Here is a 20,916-nt window from a genome sequence, read left to right on the forward strand (position 1 = left end):
CATGCAAAGATAATATAAGGCGGAATAACTCTTCCATCTGCTGAAATACACTCAAGAATTGTAGTTGTTGGTGTTCGATCTGGGGTTCCTTTTCGAGCATACTTTTTTGGTGCTGCTGAGAGTACATTTTCTTTTCCAATTGCCCAGATTGGAAGCCAATTTCATCAAAATTGTAGATATTTTGATATGGAATCTGTTCAATATAAGGTTCTAGATAGTCAAACCAAAGACTATTTTCTCCAATATCTTCGCTGTACGTACAACCATCTTCGTTGTAGGCCTAATTTTTAATCGGAATAGCAAGAATGGTAGCCAATCCATCAGAGTTTTCTCTTGAATTATTGATAGGAAACGTCGTTCTGGCCTAGGGGCTGTTCCTGATGGTACACCTAGATAGCGGCGACGTAGACGTTAATAATTAACGTTGTATTGCTTCGCGATTTCGGTGAGTTTTGGCTTCAAATTTAGGGTCTAGATATGCGTAGTTGCCTGTTAGATCCGGATCTCAGCATTATTTTCCGTTTGCGACATGTTTTTAGAGGTAAAATTCATGGTAAAACTGATGTGTGGTGAAGAATTTTCATTCTAACAGGAATGTCATTCTACCCGGAAGCACCCTCTGGGCGGTGCACAGAGGGAGCATAGACGGCTAACCATTTAGTTTTATTGGTGACCTCACGTAGTCAAGATGAAAGGATAGAGATTATGGTTTGGCCGTAACGGGTCACCTGGCGCTGCGGTCGTAGACCAGAAGCGTCAGATAGGGCCCAAATGACCCGGCCTAAACTAGGATGGTGGAGGGGACGGCGGTGGAAGTAGCAGGGATAGCGGGGCCGGCGATCCTGTCTGGAACTGGCGGTTGAGCTTGTACAGAACTGATGCATTCGTCGTAAAGTATACTCTGAATGCCTCCGAGGTCCACCTCCCTAGCACCTGAATCTGGTCGTCGGGTATCCCACTATCGTGCGCATGTTGAGCTGCGCCCTTCCGAAAGCTGTGGCCCGAATAGCCCTCTGCCTGTATACCGAGCGCCTTCAGTTTAGTAGATAAGGTAGAGAGAAAGTTGTTGCGACTAGATGGTCTTCTGTGGAAGGAGAACAATGGGGCGTCAGGGCCTCGGGGGTCAAGGATCAGCAGCTTCTGAAGTGCGTCAACTGGGCACGCTCTGTCTCCAGTCTTTGCAAGTATAATTTGTACTCCTTCGTGATGGCGGTCTGTCTTAGTGCGCTTGAGTGTGAGTTGCGCGTGGTCTAGCGAGGATGAGAATCGGATATCAGAGCGCGTTAGCTTTGTGGCTAAGAAGATAGAACGTTGCTTAAGGTCTTCAGTTTTGTAAGTGAATTCTCCGAGGCGGAGAAACCCAGCAAATGCTACTCGGCAGGCAGTTGCGAAGTTTAAGTCGTCCAGAAGGTTTGCAGTCATCTCCAAGGGCTGTGACGGGAGTATGGCGAGTCCTGCAGATAATTTCGTAATGGTGTCACGCGAGACCGGCTTCCTAACCCGAGCTTTAGAGATAGGGTTGAGTCTTCTCGCACCGTCTATGAGGCGTCGAAAGTGCTTGTTATCAAAGAGTTTGTCGTCGAGGAAGTTATCGATATGGTAGGCTCGGAGAGCGGCTAGGTCGGCGAGCGCGGTGTCAGGCTTGACGGCCCTTTGACTAGCGTTGCCAAGGAGTCGTGAGGTGAGCCACGAGATCAGCGATTGTCTTGATGCTGGCCATGCTGACAGGGTTTGTAGCGCGCAGTGCTTTTCGTAACTACGTTGAACTGAGAGGTAGGTGGAACGCGTGTTAGCGCTGAGTCCGTTCCAGAGCAGTTTTAGGTGGCCTGCATTGAGCTGAGAAGCGCGTGAAGAGAACCACGCGGGCGGTTCAATACCGAGAGGTCCTGCCAGTGTGGACAGATGTTAGCAATATCTTGAAATCTATTACGGGAGAGTGCATCTGCTAATATATTTTCCTCGGAGGGGAGCCAAGTGGTATGATTTGGATGTCTCTCGCCGCCGCTAGGATAAGTAGGCTCTTCAGGGGTGCGTTAGGCGGGCCATGAAGAAAGCCTTTCCTTAGTCCTGTGTGCGCTGTGGAGCTATCTGTGTGGATAAAGAGAGTATAATGAAGCCAATGGTGGCTGAAGAGTAGGAAGCCTTGCAGAATGGCGTCTACTTCGTTGGTATTGATGTGCGCATGTGCGTCTTGGGCAAGGGCCAGTGAGGCAGCATTGCTTGGGTGAAGCTGGTGACAATGGGCCAGCCAGCAGTCTGATGTAGGCTTGGATGAGAAGAAAAAGAGCCCCTGGCCTATACTGGAGGCATCTGTGTGGAGATGTGTGACAGCGCGGCGGCAGGGGTCAATTAAGAGTACGCCGTTGAAAAGAGACAAGGAGTCCCTCCACCATTCCAAATCGTCACGTACCTCGTACGAGATACGGCGGCGCGCGCTTTTCCCACGTGGGAAAGCGGCTTGGAAAGTGTATAGAGACTGTAGCCTTGTTCTTCCAAGCCGGACAACTCTTGAACAGAAGGCTAATGAGCCTGTGAGACGTTCTGTTTGCTTGAGGGAGAGACTCGTTGCGTTCAGGGCAGCTGCGGCGTCCAATGTGGCGCGGCACAACTTTTCCGGTGGCAGACGAGTTTCCATTGTAATGGAGTCGATCTGGATACCTAGGACTGTAACACGGGTTCCTTGCTGGTCCTTTTCGGTATTGCGAGGGATATGCAGGTAGTCGGTGATTCTGTTGTAAACCTCATCAAAGGGACCCGTAGGGTCGGACCCTGAGGGAGACTGAGCAATTGCGATAAAGTCATCTAAATAATGATTGATATGGAATGCAGGTAGGAGACATTGGAGTATCCAATGGAGAGCCTCGGCGAAGAGATTGAAGAGAAATGGGCCGTTGCGAGACCAAAGGGGAGACAGCTTTCGACATAAGTGGAATCGCTCCACTGGAAGGCAAGGAGATGCTGGTTATCCTCGGCAACAGGGACTATTCGGAAAGCGTCCTTAATGTCCCTCTTGATAATTGTACAATTTGGGCCAGCTTGTACGACCTGCTGGTAGTTATTTTCGATAGATATGTATTCAATGGCTGACCAGGAGTCTGGTATACCCTGGTTAAGGCCTTGTGCAGGGGTCAGGATAGATCATGGATGCGGCGCCATCCCCCATCGTGCTTGGGAACTAACCCGAGCGGCGAAATAAAGGAGGGTCCAGAGGCCAATCGAATGCGTCCGCGATTGAGGTCCTCTGCTAGTTTGGCTGTGGTCATACCCGGCTCGTATATGTTATGGTTGGGGGAATAAGAAAATTGTTTCTTGCCCCTATAGCCGATTTGGGCTCCATAGGTCAAGATACCAGTGATAGTACGCCCGATATCGCCTGGATAGTGGCGTAGGAGGTTGCTCCAGCCTTTTGCATAAAGTGGTGACGGAGAGAACTGTAACTTTGGGAGCTCTGGGTTGAAGACAGGATATTGGACAAAAGTATTTGGTCTGGGCGGTTGGCCGTGCGGTATTAGGTTTGGTGCTTTAAGGCTGGAGGCAGTCCTAGCAGCCTCTGCAGTATATTTCCTAGCCGCGGTATTCATTTGTTATGGTTTCTTACGGCAAGAAGAGGCACCATGCTCGCTGAGACCGCATAGTGTGCACTCATGACGTCTCTTGCAGCCTTCCCAAAGACATCCTGACGTGTTGAACTTATCGCAAACGACTGTCTCGTTATTGGAAGACCTGGTAGACCTTGTTTGGCGGGATCGGGCTGAAGGATTTGTCGTTGACTTAGCAGGTAGGGTGAGATTGTGAGGGAGATACTTTTCACGAAATAGAGCTGTGATAAGGGTGTTTTCCATCGACAGATCTCCCTTATCTAGAATATATTGGTGGAAGTTAAGGGCAAGTGGAAGCACTGCTTCCGACCACTCGTAAGTTTGGGCGTAGTCCAGGATCTGCCTGATGAACATGAGTAGGTTGGGGACTGCCTTGGGATGTTTCTCGCCGACGAGATATCCCATGATGGCCAGGTAGGTAAGAAAGCAGCCCGTCCATATTTGAGGGTTGGAACCCCAGTCCTTGAGTGATGCAGCTGCCTTCTTGAAGCCTACTGAGCCTCCGGACTCGGTCAACTTGAAGACCCTGTCCTCCTGGTCTAGCTCGGTGACGGACATCAACGTGAGGCTCCATTCGGGAGCTGACCTCTGCGCTCAGGAGGCTTTAGCCTCCCGTGCTCAATTATGGGAAGGCTTGCTGCGTCACCGCTTCCAGCCCTTGGGACGACGTTATATACCAAGAACGAGAGGTCAATGGAGCCTGGAGCTGGAATAATCCTCATTTCTCGATCAACTGGTAGAACATCAGGCCCAATAAAGTCACAGTACGTGATTGAAGACTACGGAGAAAGCAAACCTGGATTGACATCATTTGAGTCCCTGTTAGCGAAAACCACACACTGCTGGGCCTGGATAAAGAGCAGGCCAGATCCGCTACGCAAGAGGACATTACCACGTTACCAATAGGCGCAGATCCCAGAGTGAAGTCAATGACGCCCAATACCGCACGATCACAAGAAGCTCTAGCAAAGATTGTTAGAGAAAGTCGGAAAACACTCCAAACGATTGGATGCTACACTCCCAGGCAAACACACTCGTTTGCTGTATGATCCATTATCGTGAAAAGAGGCGAACGTGCTGGCTCAACTCCGAACTGGCATGGCTAGACTCAATGGGCGTCATTATCGAATCAACGTCGCGCAGACAGATCAGTGTGCATATGGCCGATCAAGAGAGACCGTAGAGCACTTCCTCTTTCGATGTCGGAATGGGACCGCACATCGGACGAAAATGCTATCATGTACCATGTACCCATACCAATCGAGGGAACATGTCCTTCTTCGGAGGCGGAAATCGCCTTCCGATGTTCAGAGCTGCACACCGAACTTGGAAGCAGTGCGAGCCTCAATACAGTTTGCTATCGCCACGGGCCGAGTAACATGACCTTGTGGGCCAACACAATGGCACCCTTCCCCTAACTAAACTACACCAACCACATGGTGCCAGAGACGGTAGACGCGCTTCAACTGTCGAGAACAACATGGTGAAAATTTGGAGAAGCACCTTCAATCCAGTTTACTAACAAAATTACTAACCAACAAGGACTCACCACGAAACTGACAGCTGAGATGAGATATGTTGAAAGTGTTGCATAGCCGGTAGCAAGTAATGGTAGAAGCTGCGGCTAGGCCTTGCTAGGCAATGGCAATGCCGATCATCACCGGCACAATCAAACTTGCTTCCGAGGCTGACATGCAATGCCATAGCCAATAATTGATGTTTGCTTTGTTGATTCGGAATGATTTGGAATCATGTTCTACCACCGTCTTTTCTATGGCAGCCGGAATTAGTTTAATCTCAGCCTTCCATGTATTTAGATGGCGTCCTTCCCACAGTTGGGAAGCACACAGCTCTACATCCTTTTACTTTGCAATATTCACAGTTTTTCTCTCTCGCCACAGTGTTACTATTCTCCTAGATTAGAAATCTACAGAAAGTGCTTATGTATGGGCTTCAAGGAGACATGGTATATATATATATATATGTATATTCATGTACAGTAGATCAGTCACAGTTGCCCTTTCGGCTTAGCCGCCGGGTGTTAATACTGTGTGTGTATTTTGACACACAAAAAGAAAAAGAAGAAATCAAGAAGAGGTATTCACCGACCCTCAAGCAAGAATCAAAATGTGCAGACTTTGGCTTCCATGATTTTCAGTCGTTCTATTTTAAAAAAGACACTATTCATCTTTCATATAATTGATTGTGTGGGAGATCATTTCGGCGTTCAACCTCTTTGTTATGATCCTGTACTTCTTTCGGCAGATCACCTCGCAAATTACCCTCGAAATCGGCGATGGGCGAGTCCTTGCCATCTTGAAGAGTTGGGTGTGCCTGGTTGGAGGGGATCGGGTGTTTAGGTGAGCCTTCCGTGCCGCCGGAGTCCCGCTGCGCAGAGCGGTCCTCGCCCTCTGACTTGGGGTTTTTGCCGTGTGCTCGGCGGCTAAGAAAACTGAAAGCTTGTCGACGGAGGATAGAGACTGGGACCTGCAGTCGTGACTGAAGCCGCCATAGTGTCATTGTAGTTGATTGGTAAACGTTGATGGTGAGATAGAAGTGATAAATATCTGAAAAAGTTCAGTAGTCTTGCTTATTGCGTAGTTATAGGTAGACGGGCATTACCTCAGCATTCATAATCAGGTTTCTAGGGACTTGCAGTGCGCAAAGTTATTGCGGCTAGATTAGGCACCACCCCTTGCTATGACGTACATCTTGCCACGAACCAGAGATTTCTATATTGTTTTTCTTTGCCAATATCGTACAAGTAGGGTTCCGAAATTCCGGGAGTTCATAGTATAATGCGAATAAACGCTTTATCCATACTCGCATTTACTTTCGTTGGGATAGGTGGCTGGTGCAGCTCAGGCACCAGCCCAGTTGAAGTTCCTGAGCTGCACCAGCCTCATATCACAACGCTTCGACTTGTTTTCTCACCTACGCTGTGCTGACTAAGACTCAAGCTGGCCCGTGGGCGGGTTTTGACAAGGTTTAGATCATCATGCCATCATGTAAAATCCATGGTCGACTCTGGTACTTCATGTTTGGAGAGGCGGTGAAAGGCTAAGCTAGTTGGTTCTTAGTCTCTGGCCCTCGGGCGTCACATTCGCACCCACTACTAATATGTTGTCACTTGGGCTCATAACATTGTCCTCATTTCTCTCGATTTTCGTACTCATGAGGCATAGACAGCGCAACGCCTATTATTAGTGGATCTCACTTTACTTTCGCGCTTTCTTTGCGCTCCAAGTCCCCTCTTTATTACTTCTACGTTGTCGGTCGCCCATCCGCAAGAAATAATTGAGTGCCCAAATCGAGAAGGCGTGTCATTCTGTTGCCCGTGGTGATCGTTGTGTTCGACTCAAAAGAGTGAGCATTCGATCCGATTATTCCGATTGTTGTGGTGGCTGTTCAAGGGTAGGGGTGGCGTGAATTCTGCGATGTCGAAACAGGTGCACTCCGATGCCGAGTGGCGACGTCTGGTCGAGGAGGAAAAGCGAAACACTGACGAGCGTCGCCGTGCCCTGTTCGCGGGCCAAGAGGCCATGAAAAAGGTTTTGCACCTCGAGCGTCATGAAACTCTGCTTCGCTCTCATGCTAATGACTCCATCGTTTGTGGCTACCAAGAAATTTCTGACTTGGTGGAACTTGACTGTCGTGAAGCTGAGAAAATAGCTCGCCTCGAGAAAGAACGTGCTGAAGCCCTGGTTGCTAAGCAAAGTCGCCTTGCTCATGAAGTGAAAGGATTCGCTTCCGGGAAGGGTGGCCTGTCCTCAGAATGTGGTGCGTCGTCTAGTTCTCACATAGCGTCTTCATCGGCCGGAGACGTCAATCAGACTCGCGCCGCGACATCAGAGAGTCCTACTCCGAGACAAATGATCGTCTCGACGGATTCCTCGTCGTCCACATCTTGCGATGACCTGGAAACTTTCTTAACTGGCTACGCTGGAAATCCTCGTTCGCCTGTTGATGATACTGTTGAACCAGCTGGGAACAGCTCATTAGGTTCTTGATGGACTCCCTACATTTTTTTCCAACTATCATACCCTTTCTACTCCATTATGCAGTTTGACTCTACGCTGATTGGTTCGGGGCTCGGAACATCTCCAATTTTACATCCTTTCTTCCTTGATTTCCGTGAGGGTAGTGATTTTGATATTTTCTGGGGCTTGTATTAACCCGATAAACATTGAATGGATGGATTGTATGCAGTGGCAATGGAAATGCGGGCATATTACCTTTGGACAATATTTTGACCGGTGTTTTTGGTACAAAGAATGATGATGATGATTTCATTACACTGACCTCTTGCCAATATAAATTTAAACCACTAGACCAGAACGAAATTGTTCCCAGCCTAAGGGATGAGGTTTATAATCAATTACCAAAGCGATATGCAGTCTACCACAACTATATGTATCTGAGCATGGAATGTAGAGTGATTTTTTCAAAGCGAACTTAGAGCCTTGTCGAGTTTTCCTGAGGCCTAATCGCCGCTCCCACTGTTAGGCTGCCCTCATGGCGCATGACTGCGAAACCGCTGTGACGCCTCAGCTAAGTCCAATACGGCCTGGACCGTCTTCACCCTTGAGAGTCTTCGCCCTTGAGACAGTATCTGCGGCACAAGTAGATCTTTAATAGAGGCCAGAAGATGCCAGATCAGCCTGTATTAGTTAAATCCTGGGAAACTTTTCATCCTCGTTCTTTGGTCAAGGTAATCCAAACACGAAGATTCCCCTTACCGCGAAAACTGATGACTGCTATCGTTAGATAAATTTAACGCTTCATTGTTCACAGGCCGGTAGGCAGTTAAAGCAAATTTTAAGATGGACGAGTCCAATGGCCAACAAAATGAGGCAGTCCAAGATGAGACAGCATCAGAGTCACCCAATAGTACCCTTGCAGATAAGATTTGCGTGCGTCGGTTTCCGCCTTCCAAGCAGCACCTAGTCTCGATCTTTGACCTGTTGCGCTCCTATGAAGTTGTTCTGTATGCCGATATCCCAATTGCACGACTCTTCGAAGCTCCACTTGTCAGTTCTTTTAAGGCCGAGGAACTTAGTTACATGTTCAGCGTCGGCCGTAGGTTTTGAAGGATTTGGGGCCGAAGACGAGCAGTGTTCATTGGGCTGATATCGCTCGCCGTCCCACGTACGATCCAGTTCTCCAAGAGGATGGAAGCTATCATCTTCATATTGCCGAAGGTAATGTAGTAGTGAAGTTATCAAAATTTGATCACGACTTTTTGAGCACGACTATTCCATGCCGACTAGCTGATCCAAAGTCATACCCCAGTGATATTGACGCAGAAATTAGCGCTACTGAGCTCGCAATAGCGCAGATAGCCTCCTGGAAACACTTAGCACCCCAAGGTAGGTTACATGCGCGAGGAGCCCATATCAGAAGTTTCATGGATCTAGATGGATATATTCACTCATATGACACAGTGATACAAAAAACCGATGTTGTGCTCGCACCTCTATCCAACAGGGCTGTGTCATTACGGGACCTACAGCGCACGCTACCTCAACATACTGCCACCAAACCGCCTAGAACATCCGGTACCACGCCTTTGGCTACTTCGGATAATCCGGATACCTCACGACCAATTGCTAGGAGGAAACGCAAGAGTGGGTCTAATTGTGTCCGAAGCAATTTCAAACTACTGATTTTAGATTTAGTCCCGGATCGTGGCCTTCCATGGACCACGAACGAAAGTGGTGATCTGCTTGGATGGTTTCAGCAAAATCAGGATTTATCACAGGAAGCTATTGAGGAGCAATATTACGTGGATACGGTTGAAAAGAGGAGCTATGCTTCTCCGCAGTCCAAACTGTATGCGAAGAGATGCGGCCACTTAAGTCACAATAAGAAAAGGGCTTCCGACAAAACACACGCGGAATGCTTTCTCCATCTCTATCAAACAGATGCATAATCGTGATGGGCCAGTTGAATTGCTTGTGAGTCGAATGTTCGGGTGCTTATCGCGGGGATAAGTTAGTAGATACCCGGGAAACCAGCAGAAACGGGGAGAAAAGAAGGGAGCGCTGATCATGCCCCCACTCGGGCTGTGGGTTCTACCGTTTACCACATTCAGACCAATGTCCATTCGGTCCAACACAATACGCTTTGCTTCTACGGTAATTTTGTCCTAAGAAAACGCAAGAATGGAATTGTTCGCATTGGCCAATCGCAAGAAAAGTAGCACTGCCATACTCAGTACTCAGAAAATGAAGGCACTCATGCGGGAAATTCCGGAAGGAGATTGTAGCCGGGGTTGGTCAGTGGGCCTTGGTTAGCCCAACTGCCATTCATCATCTCAGAGCCTGGCAGATAGGGCACCGACTGTCAGTTCTGCGGCTTGTTAATTATGTTCCATAGTCAAGAGTTCGCCGCTGCGATCTCGCCCTGTGTCTGTTGCAAGGCGGACTGAATCTTATGCCACAAGGTTTGCCCATGCATATTGATATTTATGTGTTGCATATGTTGCTGAACTTCACGAAGCTCTTTCTCCAGCCGCTGTGCCTCGGATGACACCGCCCCTTTTTCCATCATTGCCTGCTGAAGTTTTGAACTATCCTGAGCCCTGTCGGCGTGTAGACGTTGTATTTCCCGATTCATTTGGTGCTCTCTGCGTCCTTTTCCGCAAGAGGCTGGTGGAACTCTTCTTCAAAGTTTTTCATGACTGCTAGGCACCTTCTGTACATTTTCTTCCGGTCTTTTATACTGTCTTCCTTTGCAACCATGTGAGCCTAGAGTTGGTTGCTATTAGTGACTACGCATCAAACATTGGTAGATCTTCCCTCAAGGAGAAGAAATAAGATAAACGAAGGTGAATGAAAGGCAACAGGCCTTGTTGCTCGTCATGCTCTCGGCCGTCAATCGTGCAGGGGTTTGTGAAGCCCGTTGTGGAACAACGATATCGGCCTTTGCTTGGCCAGGAACTTGGGCTCGACGTCTCGTCGAGATTTTGGATCCCGCCATGATACGAAATTCTATTTGGAACGGAAAAAACTTCGCTGAAAGTATGATCACTTATGCTAGACCTCTGGCAAATAGCCTTCTTAAAGGTCCGAATGGGAATAACCTGAGACGAAACAACTGTCTTTGTAGTACTGCCAAGCATCTTCACCGGCATCAATATTCTGCTAGCGCAAATTAAAATATGTAATTATACATCGTCCCCGACAGGTAAACACCAGGGGAAAAGGTTTTTTCATTGTGGAGCCAGTGATCGACCAGTCCGCACAAAGGTTCTGTCAACTAGACCATAGGAAATGGTCGCACGCTTCGAACCCCGCGAACCTAAATATTTGCACCACTATAGCTGAATGGGAACGCATTGCCTGGCCTTTCTGATGGGAACTGTTCGAGAAAGGCCGAGTCATTGCATGTTTGGTTTCTCTGCAAATATCAGTCTCTCATACTGTACAAATAGTAAGAACAATGGGTCTTATCGCCGCTTCCGGTCACAACTAAAATATTACAAGCGTTCTGTTGACCTAAGATCAGAGCCTTTGTCACAAATACAAAACTCTAAAACCTCAGCATTGTCCCCACGTCTCCCTCGTAGTATGCAGCCCAGGTACCTCTTTCGCTGCTTCTTGGCGCTCCCATCGTTTAGCATCGGATGCTTGATCTTGTAGAACAGTCTGGAAAGCGGCCCCGAACCACCCGTTCCCATGGGCAGAGTTTGATATTCTACTGATGTGACAAATAAATTACTGGAGATTTTATTCATGGTCGCTCCATCCTGCTATGTTGCAACCAGACGATCCCACATAGATCACTCTCAAGCATCGGGGAGTCCAGTCAACCAGTAAAGGGATTCAAGAGGAGCTGTCTTTTTATGCAGGTTCCAACTATCCAAGGAACCGTCGATTCAAGGAGCCTACTCTGATCCGAATGATTTAGAAGACTGTATCGAACGCTAAAGGAGCTGCCAAGCCCCTTTCGGCCATACTCAGCGGTTGGTGGATTTTCAAATATGTTCAGATCAATGTAGCCCTAGAAGGTCTCCTGAAATTTCACACTCATTGCCATAACGGCCAAACTGCAAGTACAATAACCCATGTATGCTTGCGCACCAAAGCTAGGCTAAACTCCTATCCAGCGAAAGTCCGCCCGCTCTCCCCGGGGCCTTCTCCCCGGGAGCTTGCATGCGAGGCTCGTCTCATTTATGTAATTTGCTGAACCTGTTCCACTGTCATTTTACTAGTGGTTGAGACCGCATTTTGAGGTTCCAAGGGGCCAGAAAGGATCACTTCGCACCCTCTCACGGAGAGTCTATGTCCCAGCCAGAGCATCTAGGATAACCCTGTTAAGATCACCATGACGGACGCGCGGACGTGAATTGACTTTCTTTTCGAAAGTATTGACAGTTCAGAACGTCTTCAAAATCACTGGGACTGAGCGGATTAGCTCTGGTCAGGGCCATATAAGCAGAATCCCATCCCAGGGCCCATTACCTTCACACCACCATCTTGTTATAAAGCTAAGGCATTGACCCAAGCAACACGTAAATCTAACTTGGGACTTAGTTCATCTTCACACGCACTACTCTGCTTTATTTATTTATACTTCGCTGCTATGGATACTATTGTGACCAGCCTGCCCCAGACGTGGGTGCCCTCCTTATGCAAAACATCTCGATCATTGAGATTGTATCCATGTTGTCGGTCGGCGCATACAACGCTCTCGAGACGGTTGTGTTGATATTCAGTTCTTTTAAGCCCTATCGTGGAACGTACTTGTGGAGCATGCAGTTTGCCGCTTGGGAAATTCTCGTCCATGCTATTCCTGCAATGACTCGCTATATCTCCCAAGCATCCAACCTACCAATCACAATTCCGTTTATTATCGGATAGTACGCCATGGTCCCTGGCCAAGCGGTCGTGCTGTATTGGCACCTGCGTATCGTGGTCCATGATATTGCGAGCCTACGATGGGTCTTGTGGATGGCTTTTACGAATTCTTGCATCTTTCACGTACCTATGACTGTGCTATTCTTTGGCGTGAGCAGCGGCGACGCCCGCTTCGTACGGCCGGCCATGATCTACGATCGTATCCAAGTGACGGGCTTTTGCATCCAGGACCTGATCATCTGCGGTTTGTATATGCGCGAAGCAATGCGGTCGCTGAAATTAATCACGCAGATGCGCGGTCCCGACGGACGCAAAGTCATGATTCATCTCATTTGGGTGAACGTACTCGTGGTCGTCATGAATATCCTGCTCCTCATCACAGAGTACAAAGTGCACTATATCCAAGTCAGTTTCAAGACAGTGGTGTACAGCATCAAGCTAAAGCTGGAGTTCTCTGTGCTCAATCGGCTCTGCACTCTCGTGCAATCATTACCGTGTATTTGTCAACAGAGTCATAACCAACAAGGGCCACCAAACAATGCGAACTCTCAGAACGCAAAGATTGAAAGCTCAGACGGTCGCTCAGGCATGAAGGAGCGGTCTGAGTTAAACCAGGTCCCCTCGCCACAAGATTTGCCGCCTTCCCATGCCTCTGGGCTTGGATCGACGTCACACAAGCGCCCTGATAATCATATTCGTCTGCGCGAAGACTTTTCTTCGGCATCGACTTTCTTCGACAGTAACCTCCCGGGATCTGTCACGGGATCAGCAGAAAATTTATGCAGGGTCGAATCAGAAGCGTCCGATGGAGGGCCAAAACTTGATGTCTGAGCGATGCCCTCGCTCTCTTCGCTTGGGTTCTTTCAGCTTGTCACTAACGGGAATGGGTGTTTCGGATGGGCTGGGCGGAGCCACGGTGCAGAATCCAGAATCAAGTCAAGACGTGCTCAATGACATGGACCGGAGGGCTAACTGGGCGCATCCTATCATAGACGGGGAATTATCTATCATCAAGACCTATCATAGATTTTATGTGTAATTTCAATCGAAAAGCAAACCGCGCGGTTTCCACTCTTTGGGGGGCGGCCCATCTGAGCAACTCGATTTCGTGACCAGGGTAGTAAACTGGCTAGCTACAGTAGGCCTCGTTGAACCGGCTTTAATGGTAAGGCCCAGGATCAAAGTGTCTTTCCCTCGTCAGGATAGGAGCTGGCGGACTTTCCCAGAGCGCCCTGTGCTGATACACCGACAGCTCTGTCTTGATAGCTGCTCATGATGTGGGGATCAAAATAAATCCTTGCTCGCGAGGTGATTGGTACAATGTGGACACCACACAAGAAAAGGAGTCGAGTTCCCAGCATAAAAGTGTAATGTCCAGCTTGAAACGCCATTTCTTCGATGGCCCAAACTAGTGCGAGTTGGCCCTGAGACATAAAGGCAGAGAGAGCTGCGCTGGATAGTGGGTCCATGACGGTCCGCGGAGGAATTGATTGGATGTCTTGGCGCCGACTCGTGTTCTGCTGGCCAAGGGCCTCCGTCACCACTCGATACCCGACATCCTCTGATCGATGAACCGCGTCGCATTTGATCTCTGTCCAAGCGTGGTGCTGACCAGGAAGATGAATACCCTTGATTGGTCAAATACACCGTCATGAAACGTGGAACATCGCCCGATCTACGCGACTCTCAGAGTGATGGTGAGGAGCGGCCGTCCAAAGTACCCCGGCGAGGTAGCTTGAGCACGAATCCAGAACCTTTGCAGAGGAAGCACGACCGTAGAAAATCATCACAGCCGCTTTCTCCCTCCTCGCCAGATCACCCTGGAAAAGTGAGTAGCGTGTCTGGGTTGACGACGTTCCAGTAGCTAACTGCATAGGAATCCAATCCTCCAGAACACCCAACTACGACGCCAATCTCGCTCACGCATACGCCCACCCCGCTTGAAGACCAAATATACCAGTGGATACCAGCGCCGGAGGCTGCTGTCGTCGAAGAAATGAGTGAACCAGCATCCAAGCGATCCCGATCGCGCTCGATCTCTACCGACCGGGGACGCGCTCGGTCTGTCTCCTCGGAATACAGCGAAAGCAGCTCGGCTCGTGACACTCGGTCATACGCCTACCGAGCTGTGAACTATGTGACCATACTGGAGACCAAGGGTTGCTTCATGCAGCCGTCCCCAGCTGGCCCGATGCCCGACGACATCGCGCTCTGTAAGCGTCTTCTTCATCAGCCGATCGCAACTCCCCAGGGCACCCTATTCGATGACGAGTATGTTGACAGATTCCATTACGCGCTGCGGAACCGGTCTGAAGCGCGTCTCCTAGTAGACCTGCATCCCCTGATCATGCCGTCGGCGGAAAATCAGTTCATCAGGGGCACGCAGGGCCTGAGAGACGTCATAGATGGATACAATGATCCATGGCTGAAGACTGAGCCGATCTATGGTCCAAAGCCGCAGCCTGACCATGCACGTGGATTGAAGTGGTCAGTGTTCACTGAGAGCCAGCGGCGCAAGCTCGGCATCAGACCCGACGAAAAATCGCCGTACACAGCGCGCGAGGACATGTACTTTTCTTACCTGACCGCTGAAATCAAATGTGGAAACCAAGCGCTGGAGCTCGCGGACCGGCAAAACATGCACAGCATGTGCATCGCGCTGCGAGCCGTGGTCTCGCTGTGCCAGGCGGCTGGCTGTACAGAAGAGGTGCATCGGCGGATTCTGGGCTTTTCGATATCTCATGAACTCGATGGCTTTCGCATATACGGCTACTATCCTGAGTTTGAGGAAGATAAAGTCTCATTCTACCGGTGGCCAATTGCACAACCCAACGTCTGGACCCCAGAAGATCGATGGACATGCTATCGATTCGTGAAAAATGTGGACCGTGAGTTCCTGCGCATTCATACCGATCGATTGATGCGCGTCCTTGGCAGAGTGCCTGATCCAGAAGACGACACCTCGGGAATCGACGTCGATGAAGTCGAGTCACAGCTGTCCATCATTGGATCGCAGGAACGGCCAGGATATCGTAGAGCCGCATCCTCACAGGGCCGTGGACTGCAACCTGAGCTGCGAATTATGGTTCAAGCACTGCAGCAACAGCTAGCAGAACAGAAGGCAAAGGAGGAGAAACGGGAAGCAGAGCAGAAGGCGCGGGAAGAGAGACTTCTTGCTCAGCTTGAAGAACAAAACATACGACAAAGGCAACTAGAAAAGGACCAGAAGGAACGAGAAAAGAAACGCGAGGCAGAGCAGAAGGCACGGGAAGAGAAACTGCTTGCCCAATTGGAAGAGCAATTTTCTCGTGACACGCAACGAGAAGAAGATCAGAAGCAAAGAGAACAGAAGCGGGACGCAGAACAGAAGGCACGAGAAGCTGAACAAAGGGCGCGGGAAGAGAAACTCCATGCTCAGCTGGAACTACAAGGGAGACTTCTCGCCCGCTTAGAGAAAGAGGACTTCAAATGAGCGTTCTACTTTCGGTATACCCGAATCCTTTTGGAAGCGCTTTAGCTTGTATCTCCTCTGGTAGCTAGATGATCTCGGTCCTTGATATCAACACAGCTAGGAGGGCATCATAAGTACTGTCCAACATGCCCCTGCATATGTTCTGTAGCCTAATTGCCCTCGCGTCTACAAGCCAATGAAGTTGAACTGCGAGAGACCCGCGCAGAGGTCCAGGTCACAGACGACTGCATAGTGGGTATTGAGGGTGCGCTTAGGCTAGACGAAGAGGAGCCGTGGGTATGGGCAAAAATCCGCGCAGTTGTAGTATTCGACGTCTCATTGCGGTCAGTGCGCCCAGCAGAACTGTCGCCATCCCAAAAAGCAGCAGATATTTGACCAATGGCATCTGGAGCGCACAAACTGGGTCCATCGGTCCAACCCATCAGGCGATTGGCGACGTCAGAAACATAGCAGTGAGTGGCACCGCCCTGGCCCAGATTCCCGTTAGAAGCCACCGCGCCGGAGTTGTAAGCACGCGCAGCCTTGTAATATGAAGTCACATCTGCTGCGCCGCCCTCTTGAGCTATCAGTGCCATGAGACCAGGGCCGGCTGGGGTGCCTTCGACGCCGTCCAGGATCATCTGGAGTATCTCGCTCCTGGGGCAAGGGTTCTGAATTGCTCCATTTTTGTTGCAGGACCCCGGTCCATCGTGGCTTTGCATCAGTCCAGGATTAGCAACCCCATTATTTGTGGTCTGGACACGAACGCATCCTTTGCTCTCCTGCATGACGATCGACAAGATAAAGCGCGCGTCGACGCCGCTTGATTTCTCCGCTTGGAAGATGGCATCCTTGATGAACTGGATTTCGTCTTCCGAGTTATTAGGGAGCCCCCATTCGGCACAGCTGACAGATATGGTCCCTTTGTTGTTCTCAAACATGGTTTCAAGAGAGTCAGCCCATTGATCGATACGTGGCCAGCCGTCGGCAATCTTGCCGTTGCCACCTAGTACTGCCGCATAAATGGCAGTGCTGCGCTCATGGGGGGGATGCTGCCGATGAGTGGAGTTATTGACCGCTCCAGCGATCATCTGCAGGATTTGGACTGCAAAAAAGAGCGGCCAACGAATCATTCTAGCCCAGGGTTGATTTTCCAAACGAGAGGGCTATGCTGGGCAGGAAACGGGAAACCTCGTTTGGTGGGCGCCTGGAGCACTGAATAGATTGGAAAGATATGGAAGTTCTTATGAGCTTTGAAGATAATCAGAAGATACTGATTGACGTTCACTTGGATCGCAAGCGGCCAATTTATTTGACTATGAAATCAGGACACCCAAGGGATATGTTCATCAGGCTACTTTCTTTGGCTATAATTATCTCCGTATTGCCCGCTGCTAGAAAGGGCTGCCGCACGAGGAGGCTCTTGTTGAGGGTTGGTTGTCAATGAATGCTTGATCGATGACAGAGATTCTATAGACGTCTTGGGCCTCATGAATAAGTTCCAAGTGGATGAACGTACATCATTTTAAACCGATAAGCTTATTAGCAAATTAATGTTCGTTGAAGAATCGCAGTTTCAGTGGCGACTAAGCCCGTAACAAGGACGAGCATGCATGAGATGCGGCATCAGCCGCCGAAACATGCATGTCTGGTCTTTTGAGCCATTTCAGTTAGCGTGTTCGGTTTTTGAGTCGCTCACATGGCCTTACTACGCACCAACATCCGGCAATTGCGCTGGCCTGTCTCAAGAACATGGTATCAGAGCATCTCGAAAATTGACCACTGGGCAAGAGGTCTCCATGGCTCTCAACGCCCTTAGAAATTGCGACTCGATTGAAGGGCAATCAGCGTCCTGAAAATGACGGCATCCGCAATTTGTGATTCGCATACTTGATCAAGTCTAAAGCACGCGAGGATATCAGCAAGGCAAAAATGCATGAATAGTTCCTGTAGAACACATACCACTTCGATCGAGACATATTCCTTCTCTAGCTTTTCGTCATGTCATCCACAGGCATCTCTAAAAGGCCGGACCCAAAGGCAAAGGTCTTTCCTTCCAATGTGGGCAAGGTAGAACAGATGGCAATAGATGGGTCCTACTTAGCCGGGAAGTTACAGAGTGGCTTGGAACAAACCTCGATATCCCCAGCAAACTCGAATGAGAACCAGATATCTTATGCCGATGGGGAGATCTAGGCACGATGCACCAAGACGCCCCTGTGGATGACAATTCCACACATCAGCCTGATAGGGCTATTCCAACGGTAGAGGCAGATGATCTTGAAATGCAAGACTTCAGTCCCAGTTGTGCGAACAATGACCAGCGATAATCTGCACTGAGAAATCGACCGGATGTACAAAGTGATCATCTCCCTCCAGAAGTGTCATCGCCCCAAAGCCAAGACACCACTGGCCTTGTTGAAGGCTTTAAAATGTCTGGCTATCATCGATACACGTGGAAAAAGAAGGCAAACCGCCCCACGGAAAGCGAGCCTCTTGATCCCAATGCCACTGTCGATGGATGGGGCACGCTGAGAGGATCCACCGTCGTGATCGTGCAAGAAGGTCCAACTCACGCGGCCAGATTCACATTCAGATACGAGCCCAACTACACCAACGATCGCTTCGCCAATACTACCGACAAAGACTTCCGAATCTCGGCGATTCGAGACCGCATTGCTAGTGGGAAGAAGGTATACCGATGTACGACCGCCAATCTCGCCGGCATTTATGGAGCCCTCTATGAAAACACAGGCTCCAGAGCCTCCACACGTAGTCCATGCTCGTAGCTGGAAATTTTGTAGAAGGACTTGAGAGATGATGACATGAAAAGGTCCAAAGTTACATTGGGGTTTTCGTGGATTCCCAAGTGCGAGTGAGTTCGATTTTGCCGTGGGCTTGAGGCAGCTGAGGAAACAATCAAACAAGTTTAGGACGAACAAGAGAATCAGTATGCACCCTGGGCTGAGAATCAGCCCGGGTCCGGAGGACGCAGTCGTGGTACTACGCCACGTCCATTGAACGCCTCCTTGGGCCGCCTTCGGGAACGGAGAGCCACTTCGCGCCTACGGACACCTGGTGTCAGAGATTCTTCTCCGACTTACGGTACCAACGGTACACCTGCGCCGTCGCGGCGGGACACCCGAGGAAGCACCAGATTCAACCCAGTCAGCCTCGACGAGAACCGGACGATGTGGTTTCTCCTACCAGCCCAGAACCAAGACCTACGAATCCTGCGTCCAGTGAATCTGAAAACCGCAATATGGCGGAAACCCGAGGTCAGGCTCCCACTGTCAAGTTTAGTCAGGCGGACTCTATGCGGAAACAAGGAATCAAAGGAGGCTGGGGGAACTTGAGTCCTTCAGAAAAAGAGGCTCGAGAAGTTGTTGCCGAGGTTCTTTACGAAATCTATAAAGCGACCATGCTACAGAACAACGGAGAAGAGGCCCAAGGACTGATTGCCTCTGAGTGCGTGGAGAAGGAGCTTTGATTGCTGATTGATAAGAGCAAGTCGATTTCAGCATCGAGATAAGTCGTCACTGGGATCAATTTTTTGAGAAACATGGAGAAGAAGAAAAAAAAAACAGAAAAAACCAGCAGAAAAGCTACCAAAAAGGTCTAGCTAGTCCGGTTGAGATTTAAGTATATAGGAACGTAGTGTCGGAAGGGAGAGGTCTTTATTCTCTATGATATGATCTTCAATTTTGCATTTTGCTTCCCGGAGCAGAATTGATTGTGTTTGTCTTCTTATATATTATGGACTTTTCAATATTTAATATTCGTTTGGATACTCGTTTAAAGGCATTCGTAGGCGAGTCTTCGTCCAAATTTTCCTCGCAATTCCTCGCAATCCCGCCAAACAAGTCTTAAGTCCTACACGGCCCTGACTGACGGTTTCATCTCTCACGGTTAAATCCAGTCATTCGGCTTACACTTTGATTGATTTCAGTCCCTCTTCGACGTTTGCCATCTCTGTTTTAAGGTCTTGGATATCACTATCGAAATCTTCATTGCCCTTGGCAGTACATTTTCTGTTACTGCCATTCCTTTTTTGGTCGTCCCATTTGGCGTCTCGCCTGAGTAGCCTGCATTTTAGAGATACAAATCAGTTCTCGGTCTTAGACACAAATATGAGGGGGCTCCGGATTTGAAGTACACACCTTCTGCGTCTGCCCAGTCTGCGTTGTAGACTAGCATGGCTGGGCTGTAAAGTCAGGGAGGATGAGGGCACGTACCGACTCGTACCAGATTTTGACTGTACAGATCTGTTGGAATGTGCAACGCTTCTAGACGTGTCTTCCGAAACCAGGTCAAATCGCACTCGTTTTTGTACTCCGTCACTAGGTTTTCTTCGGTTCGAGTGTTTGTGACTGGACTTGTTTGAGCCGCCTGTCTTTTGCGAGGATGCTGTCGGGACTGGTGAGGCAGATCTGTTGCCCAAAGCTTCAATTGTTCTCTCAAAATTCGCAATTCCCGTGCGAGCACGGTCGGCAGACGACGGATCAAACTGTGCCATTATGAGGTGGGAATTGTTGGCGTCAAGAGATGGTGAGGTATCGATTCCGTGAAGGTACTTGATGTCAAGGAATCACAAAGGAACAAGCTTGGATCTACGAGAATTCTTGGAGAGGACGTATACCTGGGGCGGCCCATGGGACAATAGCGAGTGGACGCGCGAAGTGGGTCGAGGGCAGATCAGCCACTGTGAACCTGAGTAATGATTGCCGTTCACCGCTTCACCGCATGTTTGTAGCCCAACGAGTCAACGTCAGCACGCAGCCGTCAACACTCATCCATCAAGAATCACTCCCATCAATAATCACTCCCATCAAGAACCACTCCCATCAAGAATCACTCCCATCAAGAATCACTCCCATCAAGAATCACTCCCATCAGGAATCACTCCCATCAGGAATCACACCGGCTAGAATCGCATTAGCTAGAAGTCGTGCTCAGCGCCACTATCGATAGCTGGACGATCTTTGACGGCTCAGGTCACCTTATT

General features: G+C 49.4%; 12 protein-coding genes across 12 annotated transcripts; 7 read left to right on the forward strand and 5 right to left on the reverse strand.

The window, feature by feature from the left end:
* Positions 1 to 786: 786 nt before the first annotated feature.
* Positions 787 to 4,157, reverse strand: N7478_010091 (uncharacterized protein; the record flags this gene model as incomplete). The annotated part of the gene is made up of 3 exons (XM_056926305.1): positions 787 to 1,657; positions 2,418 to 2,769; positions 3,599 to 4,157. 3 exons carry the CDS (start codon positions 4,155 to 4,157, stop codon positions 787 to 789), a joined length of 1,782 nt encoding a protein of 593 aa, XP_056775675.1.
* Positions 4,158 to 5,783: 1,626 nt separating this feature from the next.
* On the reverse strand, positions 5,784 to 6,119 carry N7478_010092 (uncharacterized protein; the record flags this gene model as incomplete). The annotated part of the gene is made up of 1 exon (XM_056926306.1): positions 5,784 to 6,119. The coding sequence occupies one exon, from the start codon at positions 6,117 to 6,119 to the stop codon at positions 5,784 to 5,786; it is 336 nt and encodes a 111-aa protein (XP_056775676.1).
* A 917-nt stretch (positions 6,120 to 7,036) lies between these two features.
* N7478_010093 (uncharacterized protein) lies at positions 7,037 to 7,609 on the forward strand (the record flags this gene model as incomplete). The annotated part of the gene is made up of 1 exon (XM_056926307.1): positions 7,037 to 7,609. The coding sequence occupies one exon, from the start codon at positions 7,037 to 7,039 to the stop codon at positions 7,607 to 7,609; it is 573 nt and encodes a 190-aa protein (XP_056775677.1).
* An 813-nt stretch (positions 7,610 to 8,422) lies between these two features.
* On the forward strand, positions 8,423 to 9,531 carry N7478_010094 (uncharacterized protein; the record flags this gene model as incomplete). Its single annotated transcript, XM_056926308.1, has 2 exons — positions 8,423 to 8,678; positions 8,759 to 9,531. The coding sequence occupies 2 exons, from the start codon at positions 8,423 to 8,425 to the stop codon at positions 9,529 to 9,531; spliced, it is 1,029 nt and encodes a 342-aa protein (XP_056775678.1).
* Positions 9,532 to 12,469: 2,938 nt separating this feature from the next.
* On the forward strand, positions 12,470 to 13,291 carry N7478_010095 (uncharacterized protein; the record flags this gene model as incomplete). The annotated part of the gene is made up of 1 exon (XM_056926309.1): positions 12,470 to 13,291. The coding sequence occupies one exon, from the start codon at positions 12,470 to 12,472 to the stop codon at positions 13,289 to 13,291; it is 822 nt and encodes a 273-aa protein (XP_056775679.1).
* Positions 13,292 to 13,638: 347 nt separating this feature from the next.
* Positions 13,639 to 13,929, reverse strand: N7478_010096 (uncharacterized protein; the record flags this gene model as incomplete). Its single annotated transcript, XM_056926310.1, has 1 exon — positions 13,639 to 13,929. The coding sequence occupies one exon, from the start codon at positions 13,927 to 13,929 to the stop codon at positions 13,639 to 13,641; it is 291 nt and encodes a 96-aa protein (XP_056775680.1).
* Positions 13,930 to 14,111: 182 nt separating this feature from the next.
* On the forward strand, positions 14,112 to 15,932 carry N7478_010097 (uncharacterized protein; the record flags this gene model as incomplete). The annotated part of the gene is made up of 2 exons (XM_056926311.1): positions 14,112 to 14,288; positions 14,337 to 15,932. The coding sequence occupies 2 exons, from the start codon at positions 14,112 to 14,114 to the stop codon at positions 15,930 to 15,932; spliced, it is 1,773 nt and encodes a 590-aa protein (XP_056775681.1).
* Positions 15,933 to 16,081: 149 nt separating this feature from the next.
* N7478_010098 (uncharacterized protein) lies at positions 16,082 to 17,044 on the reverse strand (the record flags this gene model as incomplete). Its single annotated transcript, XM_056926312.1, has 1 exon — positions 16,082 to 17,044. One exon carries the CDS (start codon positions 17,042 to 17,044, stop codon positions 16,082 to 16,084), a length of 963 nt encoding a protein of 320 aa, XP_056775682.1.
* Positions 17,045 to 17,912: 868 nt separating this feature from the next.
* Positions 17,913 to 18,107, forward strand: N7478_010099 (uncharacterized protein; the record flags this gene model as incomplete). The annotated part of the gene is made up of 1 exon (XM_056926313.1): positions 17,913 to 18,107. One exon carries the CDS (start codon positions 17,913 to 17,915, stop codon positions 18,105 to 18,107), a length of 195 nt encoding a protein of 64 aa, XP_056775683.1.
* Positions 18,108 to 18,343: 236 nt separating this feature from the next.
* N7478_010100 (uncharacterized protein) lies at positions 18,344 to 18,700 on the forward strand (the record flags this gene model as incomplete). The annotated part of the gene is made up of 1 exon (XM_056926314.1): positions 18,344 to 18,700. One exon carries the CDS (start codon positions 18,344 to 18,346, stop codon positions 18,698 to 18,700), a length of 357 nt encoding a protein of 118 aa, XP_056775684.1.
* A 473-nt stretch (positions 18,701 to 19,173) lies between these two features.
* Positions 19,174 to 19,401, forward strand: N7478_010101 (uncharacterized protein; the record flags this gene model as incomplete). The annotated part of the gene is made up of 1 exon (XM_056926315.1): positions 19,174 to 19,401. The coding sequence occupies one exon, from the start codon at positions 19,174 to 19,176 to the stop codon at positions 19,399 to 19,401; it is 228 nt and encodes a 75-aa protein (XP_056775685.1).
* Positions 19,402 to 19,839: 438 nt separating this feature from the next.
* On the reverse strand, positions 19,840 to 20,427 carry N7478_010102 (uncharacterized protein; the record flags this gene model as incomplete). Its single annotated transcript, XM_056926316.1, has 2 exons — positions 19,840 to 19,996; positions 20,147 to 20,427. 2 exons carry the CDS (start codon positions 20,425 to 20,427, stop codon positions 19,840 to 19,842), a joined length of 438 nt encoding a protein of 145 aa, XP_056775686.1.
* Positions 20,428 to 20,916: the final 489 nt, after the last annotated feature.

Source organism: Penicillium angulare (genome assembly GCF_028827245.1).
Source record: "Penicillium angulare strain IBT 27051 chromosome Unknown utg000007l_segment0_segment0, whole genome shotgun sequence".
NCBI classification, from domain to species: Eukaryota; Fungi; Ascomycota; class Eurotiomycetes; order Eurotiales; family Aspergillaceae; genus Penicillium; species Penicillium angulare.